Source organism: Erigeron canadensis, chromosome 1, assembly GCF_010389155.1.
Source record: "Erigeron canadensis isolate Cc75 chromosome 1, C_canadensis_v1, whole genome shotgun sequence".
In the NCBI taxonomy this organism is placed as follows: Eukaryota; Viridiplantae; Streptophyta; class Magnoliopsida; order Asterales; family Asteraceae; genus Erigeron; species Erigeron canadensis.
In genome coordinates, this window is record NC_057761.1 from 37,655,135 (window position 1) to 37,678,128 (window position 22,994).

Consider the following 22,994-nt stretch of genomic DNA (forward strand, 5'->3'; position numbering starts at 1 on the left):
ATTTCATTTTCCCCCCTATAAAGCATTGTCAATGGCGTCAAGCATCGCTCGGTTCGACTCTCTTGACAGTTGACGACCAGGTTTTTCTTTCTATATAACTAAAAACTAGTCTGGTACCCACGCGTTGCGACTGCTGGAAGAAAGCTGTCAATATTAGAAAAACCCTTGTTGATGGTGAGGAATCCGGCGACGGTGGTTGGGGGCGGTGAATCAGGAGAGAGAGGGGTTGTGATTTAGTTGTTGATGGTGATGAATTGATGGCAAGAGTTGCGATAGGAAGATCGACTGGAAAAAAGTGATGTGTTTTTTTTTTTTTTTTTTATATGGGTTTTTTTTTGGGTTTAAATTTTGATAGGGGTAATTTCGGAATTTAGAAAAGGATGTGTAAAATACAATGTAATTAAGGAGGGTATAATGAGAATAAAAAAAAGTGCTTAAAACTTAATCCCAATACCCTTTATAAAGGTTTATAGAGATATTGATCTGATGTCATATTTCAATATATAAAAAAACGCTAAGATTTTAGTTCAAAGAGTTTAAGAAATTTATTTACTTTATTAAGTGAGGATAAATTTCGCTTAAGTTATTATTAAAGTTTATTTTTAGATGATAATTGTCATAGTTATACTTTTTAACTACGGATTTAATCTCGTATGTGAATATGTGTCGTATGCTTTTACCCTTATTTCTTTGTCTCATTGCATAGATAGATACCAAATTTTTGGTATATAAAAAATTTACGGGTAAACAAATTTTAAATAAGCTTAAGTGAAATATACATATATAAGGTAACATATGTTTGTTTTATTAAGATCCATTTAGAAATGTTTTGTATCGGACTTTGTTAATCTACTTGTTAGAGCTTTATGTCTTTGGGAAACTAAGATACAAACCTTATGAGAGACTTTGGAGTAATTTTCGAAGTGGAGTTAGATTTGGTGTATGTGATATGTATTTGTTCTAAAGAATGTATCTACCAATATATATATATATATATATATATATAACAAGGTCCTAAATTCATCCCTAAACGAATAGGAACCCTTGGATGAATTCCATCTTTGATTTATAACCATTAGATCAAATTTAATTATTTCATCTTTAATTAATGACAACTTTAATACTTATACTTTATATAATTAGGTAAAATATATCCCTCTTTTGTATTACTTTTACTTTTAGAAAATTTACAAAATTAACATCTAATCCTAATGTGCATTTGTAAGTTCATTATAATTTCTAGGTGATTTTCTAACTTACTTTTTGTAAATAATAATAATAAAAATATATATATATGTAACACCCCAACAAGGCGGAATTATGAGAGTTACATACTAAGCACAACACGACATGGAAATTAAGTAGAGACAAGTCTAGATGCATTAATAGGATTGGAAATTCATACAGATCATTCAATTACAAATACCGGATCATACAAAAAAAAAAGAAATGCATAAGGAGCACGCCCATCAAACGTTTACAAAATAATAGTTCAAAAGATGGTAAATGATCCTAAGCATAACCCATAATCGGGAACTATGAATCACGGATCCATGAAGTCCAAGTTCAAGTCCAATCCTAGCTCAAACAAAGCAAGTAATCATCCAATACGCCTTTGATTAACCTGTTCACCTGAAAAGTGTACTAAAACGTGTCAATATAAAGTTGGTGAGTTCGTAAGTTTAAGTAATAAAATCAAGTGTCGGGATATCAACCGTTAACGATACACGAGGATTAGAATACCTAATCACGTTTATACAAATCAACACAAGTCAACGTTTACGTTTAATAACAGTTATAACGGCACGACTTACATAATAAATAATGCGCGATAAACCGGCACGACTTACATGATGAACAATGCGCGAAATACGTTTATGGCACGACTTACATAATAAATAAAGCGCGATAAACCGGCACGACTTACATGATGAACAATGCGCGATATACGAATCTGGCACGACTTACATAATAAATAACGCGCGATAAACACATACAATCATGTAACCAAGCAAAACAAGTAAGCATCTAACGTCACGTTTCATATCATAACAAGTGAATCAACCGACAACCGTTTAATAACGAGTACACTTTCCACCCCAAATAATATAAACATAGGGGCTACGAAACTCACCTTTGCCGATTAAAAAGAAAATTATGATCTTGTTATAGGTGTTCAACGAGCTACGAATGTCCAAGAATTGTCAACGTTCGCGACCTAACAACGTTTTTATATCACATGTCTGATTAATATGTAGTACATAAGTTTGTATGTATCTAAAAGTAAATTATATTAATTTGTTTATATTTAAATGTATCTTATATTAACTTGTATATGAACTTAAATGTAAATTGATTTATAAAAACCATCCTTTAATTACTCCCAGCCGTCCCCACTTAATCTATTTAAAGTCATCACAAAATTAACTTATATGAATATATACTTGTATTTTAAAATCATCATTATTAGTATATATATGGATATACAGATAGTATTAAAAGTCACCCCTTTTATTTGCAAGACACCCCAAAATGGGGACCCAGCCGATTCCATCTTCCCAAAGTACAAAACAATTGAAATTCCATTTCTTTTTGACACAACATTTTAATAATAAGTTTTGGCAGAAGCCCCAATCGATTCAGGAGTCAAGAGAAGAGAACAAACATAAATCTGAGAAAAGAGACAATCCACACCACCGTAATATACGGTGGTGGTGACCGTAAGGTACGGCAGAACAAAAACAGGGCAACGTAATTTACGGCATCACATGGCGTAGGTTACGGCGGTTGATGGCTGTTGAGCGTAAGCTACGGTGGGAAGGGGGCGTAACCTACGGCTGCTTGGAAAATGGGGTTTTGGCGTAAACAGAAAAGGAGTGGCGTAAGGCTCATTTGGAAGAAGGGGAGAGGCGTAACCTACGCCCATAAGGGCGTAACTTACGGTGGGCAAATTCACAGGGACGATCTGGGCAAGACACAAGAACACACAGTTGACTTTTAAAAGTCAACTTTGACTCCAGCGCAACAACTCTAATTCGAGGCTGTGCGATCAATTGATGTACCAGAAATATGTTTTGGGCTATTATAAACGAGGTGAAAGTAATGAAAACAAACCCCATTCCAAGTTGGTCATAAATCATCAGTTTTGGATTTTTTCTTATTTTTGACCTACTTAATTTTATAAAAACCCGAATTTTGCTTTTAATTGGATTTAATCTGATTTTTGACCAAGGATTGCTCAGAATGAGTTAGAAACATGTTTTAAAACATAATCCACACAAGAATTTCGAATCATTCCAAGAAATAATGAAGATACCCGTTTTTGACCCACTTGTTACTTATAAACCCTAATTTTTTGACCCATATCAAATTTTACTTGGAAAAATGACTCAATAATGATTATTTATAATTAAAACCTGATTTTAAACATCAAATGATAGTGTTGAGATGAATTTGACTTATCAAAAACTTCAAGCAAGCTTTGAATCCGAATTTGGCCCGAAATTGGTGATTTTTTTGCGCTTTAAACTTCAAACTTTTGATATGATGATTGAATGATGATGAAGATGATTATTCTAACATTAAATTATCTTGAAACACATTTAATGATAGATAAATTTAGAGAGGAAGAGGGTGTAAGAGTTGTCTTGCATTCAATGGGGTGAGAGAGAGATGGAAGGAAATGAGTGGATAATGGTGGAGGGAGGGGATTGGGTGCTTGGATAGGGTTGGGTCATGGGTCGACCCATGGATCACCTGATTACGTTTCTAATCAAACTAAACGTCACATTACGTCCTAAAACCGATAAATACGTTCACGTAGCTTCGACTAACACAAATACACGTTTCTAATTCACAATTAAATAAACGAATTATTTAGATAAACTAGAATAATAAACCATTTAGCACGTTTGAGTCAACGGTTCAAGAATCAATTAAGCCACAAGAATCAAGGACTTAAATCGAAGTTAATCAAGTTTAATTCACGTTAATTACACATAAAAATCACGAATGTTACAATATAATCTTTATAATCTTGATAATCCATGTTTAATTTCGATGTGATTCACAAACACATCATATGTAATATATTATTTTATTTTTGTTTTAAATTAGTAAATAATAACATAAAATCATATTAATATTTTAAATTGTTTACATTATTGTGTTTTTATTTTTTATCCAATCAACATATATAAGATGATTATATATTTTTTTTATTTGTGTGTTATTTTTATTATGAACATGACTTTAACACATACGAGTTATTTTATCCGTCTAATTTTAGGTGTCCAATTTTGACTTTTTAAACTTTTTTATCTTTCAACTTTAAACGTAAATATCCTTATTTGTATTATATAGTTGTTAATGTAAATTATATTAATAAAAAAAACATTTAAAACTCAATTCATTCGTATATTTTGTATTAAATATTATATAACACATACTAAAATATTTACGGTCAAATTGAAAGAAAAATACTTGAAAAAGTCAAAGTCAGACACTTAAAATGGAACGAATTGAGTAATATATAATGACTTGCGTCAATGTAATTTCATGTTACTATATTAGCTAACATTTGATATTTGATATTGGTAAATATAGAAAATAATACAGTATATATTTAACTTTAGAATACCATTATACAAAAATATAACATACATATTTTATTAAAAATCTTTAATATAAATTACTTATTAACTAATGACATCATTAGTTAAGAATTAGATAAAATTAAAATTTCTTATAATATTAAGATCTTAGGTAAGTTTTATACTTTATTAATGATTATTAAATATTTTTTCAATTTAAAACAAAATTTAAGTTTATATAATTTTCCTAAACATGTGTCTTGTGAATATAAACAAGTACCCACGCGTTGCGGCGGTGAGATGGTAAAGGTGATAGGTCATAGAGTGTGATAGGTCATAGGAGGTGATATGTCATAAAGTGTCATAGCGAGAAGCGTACGGGCTCCGCCCTCGGATTTAAAAATTCATCGAAAGTATATCGAAGGATATCTCTAATGAAAGAGCATGAAATTTTAAAAACACCCATACCATTTTTATAATTTATCGATGTACAATTTTTGAGATAAAAGATTTTTAAAGAGTTAGATGAATAAAATTATTTATAGAGGAGAGAGAAAAAAAATGATTGGTTGAGATTTAAGGAGAGAGAAAGAGTATTATAGACTCATAGTTATTTTAAGTAAATATAGAATTGATGTGATGGGCATTTTCGGAAGTACTTAAAATCAATATCGAAAATTTAAGTTTAATGTTGAAAATTTAGAAGCTTTTTGCTTTATAATATAATATAGATAAGAGTTGAATATATTTATCTCGCGTATTATGCGAGTGAATATATATATATATATATATATGATTATTTAATACATGGTTTATCAAATACATGGGAGGTTAAATGACATTTAATATTGTACCACTCAAAATTTTAAAAATTCAAAGATAAATACATAACCAAAAAAATCTCAATATATTGATGTAAAATTACTTTCAAAAATTCCTTAAAAAATTGACTATGAACACATATAGTAGACTTTTTGAGGCTAAAAACTTAAGAAAGAACTTTTAAAATTGAATAGAAGTGAAAAAATACCTATAATTTTAATTGGAAAATTGATATACAATTAATACTTTCTAAAAAAATGTTATTTATCTGTTAAAAAAGATAGTACTCATAAGCTCGCTTGAGCGGTAATCAAATGAATATTAAATGTAAGTGTATTGCTTAGATCTATGATCCTTGATATTTTAGATAAGATTATTTAAATTTTGTTAAATTTTCTTTATGTTTGTATCTATATAAGCATTAAACTACATGAAAGATTGTAAAAATGACTAATATAGTTACAAGTCTAAAAAAGAAGTCAAAATCTATATTTAGTTCTTAATTGTATTCCGGTAAACAAATTTGGTTATCCTGAATTTCAAACTATCACTTGATACATTAATTTAAGTTTTACTTATAGTTTATATAAACATAAAGTCATGAAATTTCATGGGTTTTTTTTCCAGTATATAAAGACATATCTCAATTTTGATTGTAAATGTAATACTGTTCAATGAAACTTTGTTTATTTATAAATTAACTCTACAACTTTTGCATCATATTATTAATTAGTCCATTTCAAAATCTTTTATCTATGTTTATCAATTTACGATAATATGTCATTAGTTAAATATGATATCTCGTATATTACGCGGGACAATAATCTAGTTTATAATATTTGGTATGTGTTTATTTTGATATATAATAAAGACTCATATATGGTAAGGATTTTTTTAAAATAAAATATCCAATAGAGTATAATAGTTTTAATATCATTGTTTGTAATTGTCAAATCAAATCAGAGTTATATGATGTTCTTCGTATATATTTTTTATATTAAACTAGCACGATACTAGACGATAATTAATTACGATAATCGGTTTCAGTTATTTTTTGAAACAGTAATAACCGCTTACGGTTACTTGTACCGATTAATAACCGGTTTCTAGGTTTTAAAACTGGAACCTATCTAACTGATTTCGATTAATAATAACCGGTTAACCGATACTGGTTAACCTATTCGGTTTTTTTAACCTCCCATTATAATATTGAGAAAGTGATGAACAATGGGGAAAAACAATTATTTCTGACAAGTCTGAGCGAGGAATCCATATTCCAAATAAACATCATTTTCTAAACACAAAACAAAATTCATCATCCCAAATCTCAAAAACAATCAAAAATTGATGTCGAATCTAATGAAAGAACTATATATAGTATAGATATATTGAAAGCTTACGAAATCATTTGATGGTGTGATCTTTCCGGTTATATATCAGTGTATGTATATAATATGATTGATAGGGGACCTTATTTTGAGAACCTATTTTTTTGTAAGAACTGTAAGAACTCTTAAACTATATATTTGTTCACATGTTTTTTTTTTTGTTCATATACATGTGAAACATTATAAAACATATGTTGCAGAAGAAAATTTTTTCCAAAACCTTATATATAGTAATTTGACATATGTGAACAAAAAACGTGAACAAATTCATTCACAAATTCATAAAAAGCTACTTTGAAGTGTTAACAATTGATATAGAAAAATAGAAGTAAGACTGTAAGGCTTAAACAACATTTGATACGGGAGGGAAATTAAAGACTACATTGTGAATTATTATTATTAATTTTGATATATAGTGAATACATCTTTGAGCCCCTATTTATACTATAATTTTGATAGATAAATAAAGAAAAAAAATCAAAAAGAATCAGAGCTTTGATCTCTAGCTTGTAGCCAAAGTCGAAATCTTCTTATTTTGGGAACCGCAATCTTTTCATTCTAACACTCCCCCTCAAGTTGAAAAGTGGGATTTCCAATATTCAACTTATGTTTGTTTTTATTTTTGGTTTAAGTTTGACTTGAACTACCGCCTTTAGACTTGGTAGCCTTTGATTTTGAGCTACCGCCTTCAGACATGGCAGCCTTGATTTGTGCTACCGCCTTCGAACATGACAACCTTTGATTGATTATTGATCTACCGTCTTCTTCAGACATGGTAGTTTTTGGTTTGATCTACCGCCTTCAGACATGGTAGTCTCACAGTTTATTTAGTGAGATACCGCCTTCGGACATTGTAGTTTTTTGGTTTGATCTACCGTCTTCTTTAGACATGGTAGTTTTTGATTTTTGCTACCGCCTTCTTCAGACATGGTAGACTTGATTTGAGATACCACCTTCTTCAGACATGGTAGACTTGATTTGGGTTACTGCCTTCTTCAGACATGGTAGACTTGATTTAAGAGACCGTCTTCAACAGACATGGTATACTTGATTTGATTCTTGAGCTATTACCTTCCTTTCTTTATATACCTATATCTCCCCTCAAAAAAAATACAGGTATATTTCTAACACTTCCCTTCTTGATTTGTGTTGCACGGCTTGTTGATGTTCGACAGAAGCGAGGATCCCACAATTTTCCTTTTTGCGGCTACTGCTTCTCATAAAATCACAAAGACAAAAGCTTTTGGCTTTTTGTCTTTTTCGGTTCCTCAATCTCACGAAACATCCACCGAGAGCACCTCACCAATCTAAATCTTTTTACCAACTCAAAATTTAATGTATCCTAAGGGACCTCTTTTGCGGCTCAAATTCCCACCGAGCTCCTCACGTCCCCTTCGAATTCTTTTCAGCAAACCTCGACTTCGGTTTTTGTGTTTTATTTTTTTGTGATTGATTTTTTTTGTTTTGTTTGTTTTGATGATAATTGTTTATTAGAGTTTTATGGCTCTTGATACCATGTTAAAAATTGATATATAAAAATAAAAGTAAGACTGGAAGGCTTATACAACGTTTGATACAGGAGGGAAATAAAAGACTAAATTGTGAATTATTATTATTAATTTTGATATACAGTGAATACATCTTTGAGCCTCTATTTATACTATAATTTTGATAGATAAATAAAGAAATAAAATCAAACATAATCGGAGCTTTGATATCTAGCTTGTAGCCAAAGTCGAAATCTTCTTATTTTGGGAACCGCAATCTTTTCATTCTAACATGAAGGTTTCTTCAAAAAGTTTCTTCTGCAACATATGTTTTTATAACGTTTCACATGTAAATGAACAAAAAAAAAACATGTGAACAAATATATAATTTAAGAGTCCTCATGGTTCTTACAAAAAAAATTGTTCTCAAATTAGGAAAACTCATGATTGATCTATATGTGTGTGTGTATAATATGTGATTAACCGGTTGGAATAATTAACCGGTTATAGGTTAACTGGTTAATAATCGGTTTTGGTTTTGAAAAGAGTAATCGGTTTTGGTTTTGTAAAGAGTAATTGGTTTTGGTTTTGAAAAGAAATCGGGGAAAGGAAAGAATTGTATTGCAAGATGATGATGCATCATACAACTTAGCTCTACAGTACATATATAAATAAAAAATTAGAAGGATGGAAATCATGGATTTCCTATATAATTATCAAAATAGTTGTACTTTATCATGTTTTTGTTATTGATAATGACGGTTCTTAGCTTTTATTTTATAGCAGCTGTCTGATATATAAAAAGAAAACAAAATAATGATATATACTTAACATGTTATATAGACATTGACTAGTGTAGAAATCTGAGATCAGGACCTGTTAAATACAAAACTGAACCCATTTTAGACCTTGCAGTTCATCTAGCTCCCCTGTACAAAACATTAACTTTCGAGCTATCCAAATTACAGGCCAAGACCTTTCACATAAAATGATTGTTGGTTTCCTTCTAACAGCCTAGCTACCACCAGTGTACAAAAATATATGACATACATCTGATAACAAAATACATAAAAGCCAACACTATTACACTTTATCAATCTGATTCACCAACTTAGTTATTCCTACCTTTGTTCTTTTTACCCTTCTTTTTCTTGCTCTTTCCCTTTTCTTTCATGCTTTTCTCATTCTGAAAGCTTTTTTCCTCGTCGTCAACCTCACTTGTCTTGCTGCTTCCTTCCTCCAAAAACCTGTTACATAAATTAGGGAATAATGCACTCCTTATCTCATCTTTGGATGTCTCAAGGTCTACAAATATAGCACCAGGTGCATTGATTTTTGAATTCGGTTTTCCTGAAGTCACAATCAAGAGAGGATCCTCTATGCTCATAAACGCTTCTGCAACCATTTGTGGACATAAGTGCAAGTTGTGACCCTTCTTTTTGCTTAAAAGATGGTGTACAAACTTCTCTGGAAGTGAACCCGCAACATTGTTCGTCAGCAAATTAAATAACAATTTAGAACAACTTGAGTCTTGCAGACAAGCTAAAGTAACCATCATTACCAGTTTCAACACTAAAAGTGGGTAGTAATAAGAGACCTCAATGTTTGATCTTCGAATCCAAGACTCGGTATCCTCTTTATTGTATAGAATTTGTTGGGCCACTGGTTCAAGATAGGAGGTTACTTCAAACCTTAAATAATTCTGCTCAAGCACCGGTTCATGGTAGTGAAAATTTGTGAACCACCCAGCAAAAGAAGACTTCGTAGTGTAAAGAATTTCATTGAAAAACGACTCCATTAAAATTAGACGATCCAAAAGATACATAAAACTGTGAGGTGATATGTGGCCAACACACCTCTGGTCAGACCAAAGAGAATCTTTCAAAGCTCTATGCATTGGAAAAAACGCCACGTCTCTCATTATGCCAGAATTCCAATATTTCGCAAATGACAGCCAGCTGGGAGTCCACTGAAGCCCCTTAATAATCATCTCATTAAGAGTAACAGATTTACTGGAACAAAAACATACCATCATCACTCTCCCGATTGTCCAATAGGAGATTTTACTCTTGTTGCCCACATTTTGAAGAATGATCTCATCAAGCAAGTTAAGTGATAGATCAGTCTCCCTTAAGGAAACCATGTCCTCGGAGACTGATCTTCGCCAGTCTAAGGGAAACACTAGATCAAAGTATCGTACAGAGATTCCAAGGAAATATTGCAGTTTCTTTTTCTCAGGAGAAGTGACGTGAAGACAATGGCAATCTGAAAGAAACTTGGAAACCTCAAAGATGTGTACGAGAGACGTGCTTTGATGAAATGCTGAACCATTTGACTTTGACTTATACAGACCTTCTAGCTTTAAAAGTACTTTCATACCCACAGAAAGCAACTCTAACTGCCAATAAGATGTAATAGCAAACGCCAACTGCTTCATATTCATATATAGAAGCTTCCCTTCGCTATGAAGACCGTTGTTACCCGCGGTTCTTATCCAATCACCCTCCTTGTTGACTAACAGGTAAACTATGTTTCCATTGACACACTGTTTCCTCACTCCAAAATAACTTATACTAAAATCAGAAAGTGCCTCGTTATTATTCAGCTCTTCATTTTCAAGACATTTGATGCTCTGAAAGATATTCATGACATTCTCTTTCCACTGGTTCCAATAAAAAACAAGAGTTCTAACAGAAACACAGTTCTGAAAGATCTGGTTTTCACAATGCTTAGTGATATCAAACGGCAATTCATCCTCCCAAAAGTACTTTGAAAAATTAATACGCAAATGTGAATCCAAGATTTTCCTTATGGATAAGATTTCTCCTCTTAGACTCTTATTTTTCTGGGAAATGAGTAAAACTTTCTTGAGCTCGGGCAAACTACTCTGCTGCTCGGAGAGTACCTTAAGCTCATTACAAACAAAATCATAGGAATTATCAGAGGTCATTTTTGCAAGCAACCTTGCTTTCTCACAAAGGTCTTCCTTCTTACTGAACTGCTTCAATGGCCAACCTCTACCTCCATTTCCCCATAACGAGCTAAAAAACACATACCAAAGTAAGAGATCTGCTGCCTCCCTATAATGTCCAGCCTTCTCCAAAAGATCAGCCTCTTTCTGAACATAACCCAATGACCTAGCCAGCTCCAAAGCATCAAGAAAGTGGCCAGATTCTTCTTCTAACAATAAAAGGTCCTCAAGGCAGCCTAAAGACCTCAAGAATACACGCATAGACTCCACAGAACAAAAAGACCTGACAAATTTCACCATGTTTGTAAGATCTTTATGTTGATGGCAATCAAGAGCACAACTCTCCAAAAATCTTTGCTCAGTTTCTTCTATTTCCTTAGTTCTAACATTTAAGTGCTCTTTCCAGTACTCTATATACTGCAACCCCTTATCATAAAGTTTTCCTTTTCTGCAAACTGACAGACAATTGGAGACCTGATCTCCTTTGGCATAGGCTTCAGCAGCATCGCTATAGCATCCTGCTAGAGTGAGACACTCTGCTGCTGTATCATATTTTCGGCACTTATACAAGTAAGTTTTCCCTGCACATATAAAAGCATTTAAATGATATTACAATTCAAGCACTTAACTTACAGGTGGTCCTCATAATGGATTGATTAGATTTGTATTTAGTTTCAAGAGGGTCAGCCAAAAGGTTTAGCGGTAAATGTGCAAAATGCATTTTTACAGATAAAGTGGTTATATTGCATGAAGAAGTTACCAGCTCTTTCAAACTCTTCCAAATCACAATAACATGAAGCGGCAGAATCAAATTTCCCAATTGACTCAAACAATTCCGCTGCTTCTCTAAGATAGTCCAAATAAGCTTCGGGATTCTTTCCCCTCATTGGATCAGCAGATGCTCTGAGACCAGAAGCCTTTGCCAATTTCTCCCACATTGTGTCACCAGCTCTTTCAAAGCACATGGTTGCCATCACAAACTTGTTCTCATAAAAGAGCTGAAAAACAACAGGAAATCATGTCAAACAAGGTAACTACGATAGAGATGATAAAAGTAGCATAGCTAGTAAAGAACAAATTTGACCTTTTTACCACGCTCCCGCCACTCTTGAGGGCTGCTTGAGACTCGCATAGCCTGTGCCACTGAATCATCTAGTTTTCTTATTTGAACAAGCCTCCTCCTTTTCCAATAGTCAAATATTGGCTTGGAGAGCTCCTCTTTGTTCTCATATACCCATAGTCTTTGCCTCGTTCGAGTTATAGCCACATATAAATGTTTTAATTCAGAGCACAAGACACTATGTCTTGCCTCACTGAAGGTCGGGAAAGACTGAGGAAGATTTTCATCGAGCCAATCGCACTCCTTCATGTAGCCATATATCACTCTCCATTGGTCTTTTAAAGGGGATGTCCCAAAAAAGTTATACAATAATACATCCTACATGTCATGGCAAATCAGAAATCAATAATCAAAAGCACTTTAAAATCACAAGAATTAGAGGTACCATTTTGACCCCATCATCTTGAATTTGGTTAATTCGGGTTATATTTTACCTCGAACAGATCGAATGGTCGAACTGTGTAAAATACATTGTTAAAATGGAATGCGTCAAAAGTCGGCCAAAGCAGAAAGTAACTTAAATATTTACAAGTTACAACTACTTTCTTTTATCAAAGTAGTTTTATCAGGATTTTACTGCTCAGTAATATAGCATGTCTAACCATATTAGTACATTAAAATATCATTTTGCAGAGTAGAGGTGGCCATTATGACCCACTTCGACCTATAACTAATCCGCCCATTTGGCATCTTAATAAAAGAAACACACCTGAAATTCAAGGCCTTTACACTCTAGTATGGTGAGAACAAGTGCATTCTTTCCAACATATTCTAAAACCTCAATCTTAGCACAATCGTCACGCACCAATATCACTTGATCCGCCCCAAAGCCAACTTTTTTTCCGCCACTTTCACTGCCCCCAAAGATTGTTTCAATTGCATTTTCATTATTGCTAGACTCGAGCAAAACAGGAGCTTCAACAGAAATAAGACTAGTCTCCGGCTCCAAAATATCAATTGAGTGAACAAAGTAACAGGAAAGAATGTCAATGACACTCTGGGCCAACTGAAGAACACCGGCATGAGTTCTAAAGTTCTGTTTTAGTTGGAAAACCTCGGATACAAGACCTTTCTCTTGTTTAGTTAAAAACTCTTTATAGAACAGAGATCGTATATCCTGAAATCTAAAATCAATCCCTCTGGCAATGGTTTGTGCAGTGTCGCCTGCGAAAATAAAGCCCTCATCGACATTTTGGCATATATACTTGAAAAGAGAAATCTGCCTCATACTAAGATCTTGAACTTCATCTATATACACAAAATCAATAACGTCACCATCATAATGTCCATTTTTAAGTCGGTCATGGAGGTCACTCACTAAATCTCCCAAATCGAATTCCCCTCGCTCACTTTTCATCTTTTCATATGCTTGAAAGAGGTAGTAAATAGTTTCTCTTTTCTCTTTTGTCAAAGTGGACAAACGACTTTCAGCTAATAAACAGTAGCCCGGATAACTTAGTTTTCCGTCACTGCAGTCCCCTGCATGTGGGCCTCCTTTTATGTGTGATATAATTTCAGTAAACACTCTGGAGGGATCAAGTTTCTTTGTTAGACTTGAGTTAAAGTGAGGCCAGTAAAGTGTACAAAATCTGTCATATGTTACCTCCCTTAATCTTAAAAAAGTTTGCAATGCAACGGACCTTGAAGTTGTATGGTTACCATGAGAAGCTTCTCTTGCCTTTGGAAACCTTTCAAAGAAAGAATTCCCCAATGTGCCATCCAACATCATTAGAAATTTATGAAATGTTATGAAAAGGGGGTAGTTTTTCACTGGAATGTCAATAAATGTATCTGCAATATCGCTGAACTCTGATATCATGTCTGGATAATCAAGATTGACCTCCAATGATGTATTCCCATTACATGAAATACTGTCAAACACAACCAAAGCTTAAATTCAGAAAACAGAACCAACGCAACAAAAAAGAAAAGAGAGAAAATAATAAGTACTTGTGCACCTTGTAAGGTGGGAAACATGTTGCTTCACAACATGACACAAATTTGGGTTGACTGTCACAAAAAGTTGGCGGAGAACACTTGGTTTTCTGTCTTTAAAATCATCAACTTTTGAATCACTGATACTGTTTCTCTTCCCTTCATAAATCCCTTCGGAAGCAACATAAAAAGACTGTTCCTTTTGAAACAACTTCATAGTCAATATAGTGGTTTTTCCAGTTCCAGAACGCCCAATTATGAAAGAACTTTTGGAAAATAGAACAATCTCCATTTGTTCATCACTGACTTGCATGGGTAGATCAAGTTGTTCTTTATCAGAAAGCAGATGTTTCACCGCCCCATCTGAGAAGGGTAAAATTTCATAAGCAACAAGCTCTCATTCACTTTTGAGTTTTCAAGATGATTTTTACTTTCACAAGAGCCCACTTCAGTATTCCTAACAAAACAAAATCGTATAATTTCTTCGGAGGCTATCCAACTCTTAGGAACTTCCAAATTCCTGAACAGCATAAATACAGTCCAAAAAAACATTAATATGCATATATGGATTGAAACAGTTTAAAGGTTGGAAAATAAAACTATCAAAGCAAGTTCAGGTTGAGATGGGTCAGTTTTGAGTAGGATCTGAACATTCATGAACAGTTTTTTTTTGGGTAAAAGGGATTCACAAAAAAATGCTAAGTTGACTATTACAAAAAAGCCCTCTTGGGCTCCCAACAATATAAAGAGAGCCGAAGATGCAAGAAATGCACCAACTGGGTGACTGGACAAGTAAAAGGGACACCTTGGTTAGAATATAGAACGAAATGCTGATAACAAAGATGACCCATAAACCCCAAACTCTGTGTAACTTGAAATGCTGATAACAAAAACAAGTTACTAGTATTATCACTGTAACAATTGAATTGTTGAATTAAAAACTTAAGAAAGTTGTTTTTATCATTAAATAAAAATTTGGGCCGACTTCCAACCCATTCAACCAATCCTACTAACATCCCTTCAAACTAGTTTCCTTTACATGACCTGTTTGAGATAAAAGGATAACCATAATGACCTGTTCGGAAATGAGCTTACCCCTCCATGCATTTTTCTGTACAACGACTAATATAATCATCCGTGTATGCAGCAAGTATCTTCTCAAGACGTCTTGTGAGTTTTTGGATCTCTTCAAAAGGTAATATATCCCAGACCTTTAAAACTTGTACATAATTGAATTCCTTGATGATGTCAATTGTGCATATAACATATAACCCTGCAACCTTAAAGTGTTTCAGAATATGTGAGGATTTTACACAATGCAAGTCTACACTTAGCTTTTGGGGCCGCCAGCCACCAGAGAGTCTCAATAAAAGATTTAAAACAAGCTTCTTCAATCGAGCAGTAGTCAGCTTTCCAAATGATCTTCTGAAGTCGTCGCTGAACAGGACCTAATGGCATGACGAGTAACAAATATGATAAACTGTACAAGATATTAATAAATTTTGAAAAGTGTTTATTAACATATACCTTCCATTTTGCATGTTTAAAAAGGATACTATTCTCATTAACTAGATCATCAAGTTGCTCTAGCTCTTTTTTTGTATATAAAACTGTCATCTTCAAGCCTTCATCGGAATCAGCATCAAACAAACACTGGCGATTTCTTGCATCACAAACTAAATCTTTCCATACATGTTCACTATTAGTCAAGGTTCTTTCGTTCCCCAATATCCATAGGCAATGTCTGGACAAAATTTGAAGACAGAACATACACAAGGTTAGATATTGTTTTTAAATAGAAAGCTATGTATAGATAATGAAGATTCCTTACATCATAGATATATCCATACCTTGCTCTGGTGAGGGCAACATTAGTCCTTTGTGGACTAGACATGAATCCAACAGATCCACTGCTGTTAGATCTGACTGTCGACAGAATAATAACATCTTCTTCTCCACCCTGAAAATCGTCAATCGATTTCACCTTTACTGAAAATCCATCAAGTTTATCATACTTGTGAGCAAGTTTTTCTCGAATCGTAACAACTTGGGCCACATAGGGAGATACAACACCTATAGTAAGCTTCTTCTTCGAGTCTTTCCATGCTATAAGTGTCAAAGAAGAGAGGTTACATGTATACTGAGAAACATACATAAAAAAAGGTATATATAATTTTAAATAATTTGAAGATGTAACTTATCACTCTGCCTTTGTATGTTTAAGAATATGAGAAATAGGCGCACCTTTATAGAGATTTTGTACAATCTTAATCACAATAGCTGCCTCAACCAAATTTTTTTTGCTCTGCCCATCATCATCCTTTTCTTCTCTTCCTTCAACAATATTTATAAATGAATATGAACCAAACATTGGTCCTGAAAGATATCGCTTTTCATAACTTTCACATAACACATTTTCAGCATCAAGGATCTGATTTTGATAGAACCTCCAATTAGGGAAGGAACTGATGGAAGGATGCATTCGATACTGAACATTTAGTAGATGGCGAGAATGGCCTACAGAACTCAGTCTATCAAATAAGCTCCGGCCAAAGCCAGATTCAGTACATACCTGTCCACAAGCATTCAATCAGGTTTAAAAAAAGATAATATATAACAATAGGAAGTAGAAAAAGCGTTAAAGACATACATTGCTTGTAACCATTGCCGGTAATTGGCACTCATCTCCAATGAGAATAGCATGCTTCATCCCAGGAAGCTGAAGAGGAATAGTGGAGTCGGCCTCTTTTAACTGTGCAGCTTCATCTATGACCAAAACGTTCAAAGATTTCATTGGAACCATATGCAACTTGTACGAACTCGATGTTGTGCAAAATATAAGAGAAGCACTTTCGAAACAGAACTCTACTATTACATGCCTTTTTACAACATCTGGAAGACCTAGTGCTTCAAGAGATATCTGCAGACCTCTTAGAACCAATATAGACTTGGCTCTAACAGAATTAATTGATGACATATCCTCCTACTCATCAGGCAATGGTTTAGATGTGAAAAGGTGCTCGAGTTCTTCTGAAACCAAGTTCTCTTCATACAACAATGATTCAAATGAACTTAAGTTATCCAAAAGATGTATCATGCTATGGAAATTGTATTCCTTCATGTGACTTTTTGAGACATGAGTCAAGAATGTAAGAATGCATCTTCTAAGTGGCATTACAGAAGAACCAAACCGATCTTGCACAAACTCAAGGAATGATTTGACTTGTAACTTGTTTGTTTTACATTCATTTTGATTTGCATTTGCAAGTTGGTTTTCATTGAACAATTCATTTTCTAGAAAGATGTGATACTGAGATACACAATTTTCAAGTAAATCATTCATAGACCTCATGCAACGTTTCCAACCAGTCAAAGACCCAAAGCACTCTTTAAGCCTTTCGACCCGATGCTCCAAATATATGTCGTCGAAATCTGAATCAACTTTTAATCTTTCCTTGCTGCCAAACAGAAGGATGTCTCCGAACGAACAAATGGAATCACCATTAGCAGTTGTAATTTTAGATGATGCCTTAACCAAACTTAGAATTCGTGAAGCTAGTTGTAACAGAGCAATGTTTGTTGGTGCACAAGTAAGAGTCCTACGGTTGATTTGCAAGAGAACATATAGCAAAACACTAACTGCTGTTGTTTTTCCTGTACCCGGTGGTCCCCATATTTGTTCCACGTACGAATTGTGATAACATTCTGTTTTCTCAAGGGACGCCATAACTGCTACTCTTTGTGATTTGTTCAGCTTATCCAAAAGAATTCTAATTTGAGAAGAGAGACTATCGTAATCAAAAGAACAGGTATTGCAATTCTCCTTGACCTGTAGACAACATATAAATAAATAAATAATGATATTATCACTTTACGAAACAAAATTTGCATTTAACAACTTACCATAGAATGAGGGTGAAGAATAGCTTTAATGATATTCATATTTCCATTCATGTGCAATGAATCCCAAATCCTTGTCTGGATTTTAATATTTTTTAAGAAAACGACAAACAACCCATCTTGAAAATTAAGAGGTTGTGAAGCTTTAACTGTAAATCGTGATACTGTAGCTTCAAAATCGTCTTCATGATCATTCTCTGTGATTTTGCTAACTAACGAAAAAGCCCATGTACTTCCCATGTGTTGCAAATCAGAAACCGACTCTGCTTTTCCATGCATGAAAATGAGAAGATCACCAGGTAATGTATGGTAAGACGGTTTGCCACGTTCAAAAGATGTGTTTCTCCACGGACCAACTTCAACATCATACACAGCTTTTCCATCGGGTCTGGCCTCGTGAATAGAGAGAATGTGAGCAGATGGATATCTATGTATGATCTCCATGGAGCAAGCGAGTTCAGCACGTGTTTCCTCAAGCAAAGGATAAACAAAAGAACTGAAGTACTGTTGTTCCGAATCAAAAGTAAGGGGTATGGTGTCCACCTGCCAATAATGCATCAATTCAACAGAATGATTCATGTACAAGTGATAAAATCTAGGGACGCTCAATTAGTATGCTAATACAATTGGATGATACAAACACTCTATAGTGATTGCACATAACTATAAACAAGGTTGACTTTGAGGTCAAATAGTTAATTTGTTTTACATGTTTTGTGATTCAAGTTTGTCCTTCTAGTGGTAACTTTATAGTTCCATACCGGCATCTATATCTCAAGTTCAATTCTACTAGATTCTAGGAGATTTACAGCCTCCAATATCATGTGTGTATATATACATATATTCGAGGCTGTAATATCAAACTTATTAACTTTTGAAAAACTCATCAAGCGTCGAGGTCGATCTCATCTTATTATTGTAATAAAAGGCTTTAAGCTATACAATTAATTAGCAACTTTTATCCCAATGTGGGTAACAAACCCATAAATATACCAAGGTAGTCCTACTTATAATTTACTTTTGTACTAATAATAATAATATCGACTTAGCAACAATTTTCACCAAAAACATTTTACAACAAATTTTCAGAGTACCTCATACTTCATATAATCGGTAACCACAACGACTACATAAAAAAAATTATTAATAATAATCTATACTATATTATAAAGCAAATAGGGTTTCAACTTTCAATTCAACATTTACTTTCTCAAAATACCCTTTCTATCAATTATATATTACCAAACACCGTTTCTCTCTCATCAAATCTCAACCAATCATCTTTTTTCTCTCTCATCCATAAATCATTTATTCCTCCAATTCGTTCAAAATCTTTTATCTCACAAACCGTACATCGATAAATTATAAAAATTATATGGGTGTTTTTAAAATTTCATGTTCTTTCATTAGAGATGTTATTCGATATACTTTCGACAAATTTTTAAATTCGAGGATGGAGCACGTACGACTAAGACATTTGGCTATCACACTCTATGACCTATCACCCCATCATGTCATGGCCGCAACACGCGGGTACTTGCTCTCGTAATAATAATACATAAATAAACACACAAACTACAAACACAAAAAAAACTACCAGTCCATTATTATGTATGAAAAAAAGAAGAAATGGCCAGACCTTAGTTTTGTAGAGGTTGTGATTGAGAATGTCATCAATGGACCATGAAAAAATCAGCTCTGCAAACTCATCTTTTTTCTTCTTCACCTTATTTACTACTTCTCCTCCTTCAGCTTCCGTCATCATTTATCATCCAAATATGAGAAAAAGGGTTTTTGTTATATATATGAGATGGAATTAAATTTGAAGGGGTTTTTGTTTTGTTTTGGCTGCACAGAAAAATAGTAGTAGAGCGCGTGAGACAGAGGGGTACGTACGGACTACTATACAGGCTTTACACGTCAGCGGTATGAGAGCAATTTAGAAAGGGGATTCCGGGATTGATTGAGTTTTTCTTAGACTAGTGTTTATTATTTTTTATCTTTGATTATGCTATGTCCGTTTGAGTTTTAATTGGAGTAAAAAAAGAAGATAAGTGTTAAAGATTTTAAAACAATTTGTTTTTTCTTAATAAGAATTTTTTGTTTTAATAAGATTAAAAAAAAATTGAACGGAAAAAAAAAAAAAAAATTAACTGTTTTTACTATATTTTTCTCCTCTCAAAATTTCTTTTGAGAAAAGAAAATAAAATGATCATTGTTATTATATCTTGTCTTCTTTTTATTTACTTTGAAAGTAAACTCAATAACATAACATTAAGGTTCTTGCATTGGAGGTGAATTGAAGTATAAGTTAAACTCAACCCAAATGGGAACATCATCGTCATTAGCATGAGTTAGGCATGAGTTGATGCTGGGTTTGATGTTTTATAGGTTAATATAATAATGAAATAAATATGAAAAATGTAATGTAACTTGATATGTAATGTGGGTCACTGATATCAATAAAATAAGAAATTTGGGTGGAATAAAGTAAAATTGATGTGTCCCAAAATAAAATTGGTTGAAAATGTGGGTTGAAAATTATGGTGTATGTTGAGTTGTCGTCATTGTAACATTTCGTCTTTATTTATTTATTGAGAATTTTGTCATAATTATAGATATTATTTTGAAATATCCATGATATAACATATTTCTTTTTATATAAAAAATGCATGTAAAGATTTATAGTTACATGAAAAGTAAGGATATGTAAAAATGTTTATATGATTAGAGGTGGAACCGTAAAATTGGCGATTTTAAGTTGTAACGTGACATATGACGCAGCAGGGCGTTCAAGGGTGCCTCAACTATTTACCATCGGAGATAGTCTTATAAACTGTAAAAAACACCAAAATAATTTTTCGCAAATTAAAAAACTTAATATTGTTTTTTGATAGTGTATAAAAAAATGAAAAGTACTCATGATTATTAAAAATAAAATTATATCTAGAAAAAAAAATCCAAAATTGCAAAAATAATCGAATCTTCACATAGCATGTCCCTAATACCACATCATATCAGATCATGTAACCTTTATTTAGTAACGCATCCGTGTAATGCGATGACGGTGACGACAATAACGGGTGGTGGTAATGGCGGGAGATTTGTGTGGGTTATTAATGTAAAACATGTAGTTTAGTTATTAACATAGTTTAAAAATAGATGTTATTAGTCAAGTTTATTAAAGGTATTATAAGAAATCAAATTAAGAATTGTTAGGGGTAAAGTATAAACAGGGGGCAATTTATATAGATCAAAGTTTTTTTTTAAGAAAAAAGCAGATAGTATAGATCATCATTAAGATAATTTCAAATATATTTTGATTTTCTGATAATACATTATGTAATATTGTATAAATTTTCAAATACGGAATATAACGTTGGAATTTACGTCTCGATGTAAGGTTTCTTCAAAACTTCGTCAAGTAGCCGACTAGGTATTTTCTTAAAAAGAATTAATATACTTTTAAAGCATATAGTTTTTCTCTCTTTTAAGTTAGGTCCTGGCCATTGTGCTACCTCCTTCAAATCTATGTTTGAACTTAAAAATTGAGACATTATTTTTTTTTATTTCTAAATTTTAACCATCTTTAATGTACATGAAGAATAAATGTGTCTTGAAATTTGTTTTTATAAATTTTTCTCCAAATTCAAAACTCATCCGTAAAAAATCTAAATTAATAAAATACTAGCAATAAACCTGGGTTTGACCCAAGTATTTTTAATTAAACTTTTGTTAATATCTATTTGATCTTTGTGTAATTTGCATAGACTTGATAATGATTAATAGGTTACTGTTATCACCTCTACGAGATTAACCATCTTTTATATTTTGAAAAAAAAAAAATATTTTATTATATACATGTTGGAAAGATAAAATTTCAAAATATTAAGGTTAAAAAATAAATAGAAAATATTAAAAAAAACAAATTTAAAATACAAAACATTTCATGATGTCATAATTTTATAAAAAACAAATAAAACTGAATGTTGAATTGACACATTGGTTTTTTTCTATAAATAGTTTATATAAGCAATCTTGCTTTATTAATATAAGAGATTATTAATAAATTTGTAGAGATTTTACTGTATTCTTACATTGCAAATAGCATAGATATAAATAGATTTTAAGCTATATGTATTATATAAATTTTAATTTACCCATCCAAAATGACACGTTATAGTATAAACTAGATCTATATCTCGCCTATTAGGCGGAATATCGAATGAAATTTAATTTATGTATTATTGATAACATAATGTAACGACTTTGATGTGTTTGTAAGAAGGTCTTGAGGATTTTGTAAGATGATAAAGAGTCACATAAAATGAAATTAATTTTTTAAATATAGAGTGTATTGGGGATATTATAAGATAATAAAAAGTCATATAAAAATTAGTCTGAAAGGGTAATTAGATGGAAACCACCTGTATCCATGTATCATTTGGTACCCATTAATCTTCCAGCCAGGCTAGTATCCAAATGAATCTTAAGCACTTAATACTTTGACAAGACTCAAGCCCAAGACCTCTTTTGAAAAGTGGCCATTGAGTTATTACCAAGTGGTTACATATAAATAGATAAATAAATAAATAAATTTCTACATAAATAGGGTTTTTAGTTTTTAATTAATATGTTTACGGGTATTAGTATACTTTATTAATACTAGCGTTGTACCAGCGCGATGCAGCGGGGAATAAGAAAAAAACGTCGGTGGTTTGATGGTGGTTTGTGGGGCGGCGGCGATGAAAAAGAAAAAAACAAATAAGCCGGTGGCGG

General features: G+C 32.7%; 1 protein-coding gene across 1 annotated transcript; it reads right to left on the reverse strand.

The window, feature by feature from the left end:
* Window positions 1–9,400: 9,400 nt before the first annotated feature.
* LOC122591641 (TPR and ankyrin repeat-containing protein 1-like) lies at window positions 9,401–16,212 on the reverse strand. The gene is made up of 9 exons (XM_043763900.1): window positions 16,166–16,212; window positions 15,843–16,059; window positions 15,411–15,763; window positions 14,747–14,835; window positions 14,339–14,678; window positions 13,090–14,251; window positions 12,345–12,698; window positions 12,021–12,258; window positions 9,401–11,841 (listed from the first exon to the last, which is right to left on the reverse strand). The coding sequence occupies exons 1-9, from the start codon at window positions 16,207–16,209 to the stop codon at window positions 9,401–9,403; spliced, it is 5,238 nt and encodes a 1,745-aa protein (XP_043619835.1). The 5' UTR covers window positions 16,210–16,212.
* Window positions 16,213–22,994: the final 6,782 nt, after the last annotated feature.

Excerpts from the sequence above, each read along its gene's own strand:
- LOC122591641 (XM_043763900.1), bottom strand. The coding sequence starts at position 16,209 with ATGTCTAGTCCACAAAGGACTAATGTTGCCCTCACCAGAGCAAG. Across the intron at positions 16,060-16,165 it reads GTTGCCCTCACCAGAGCAAG|ACATTGCCTATGGATATTGG; the intron begins GTATGGATATAT and ends AATTTTGTCCAG. Across the intron at positions 11,842-12,020 it reads GGAAGAGTTTGAAAGAGCTG|GGAAAACTTACTTGTATAAG; the intron begins GTAACTTCTTCA and ends TTATATGTGCAG.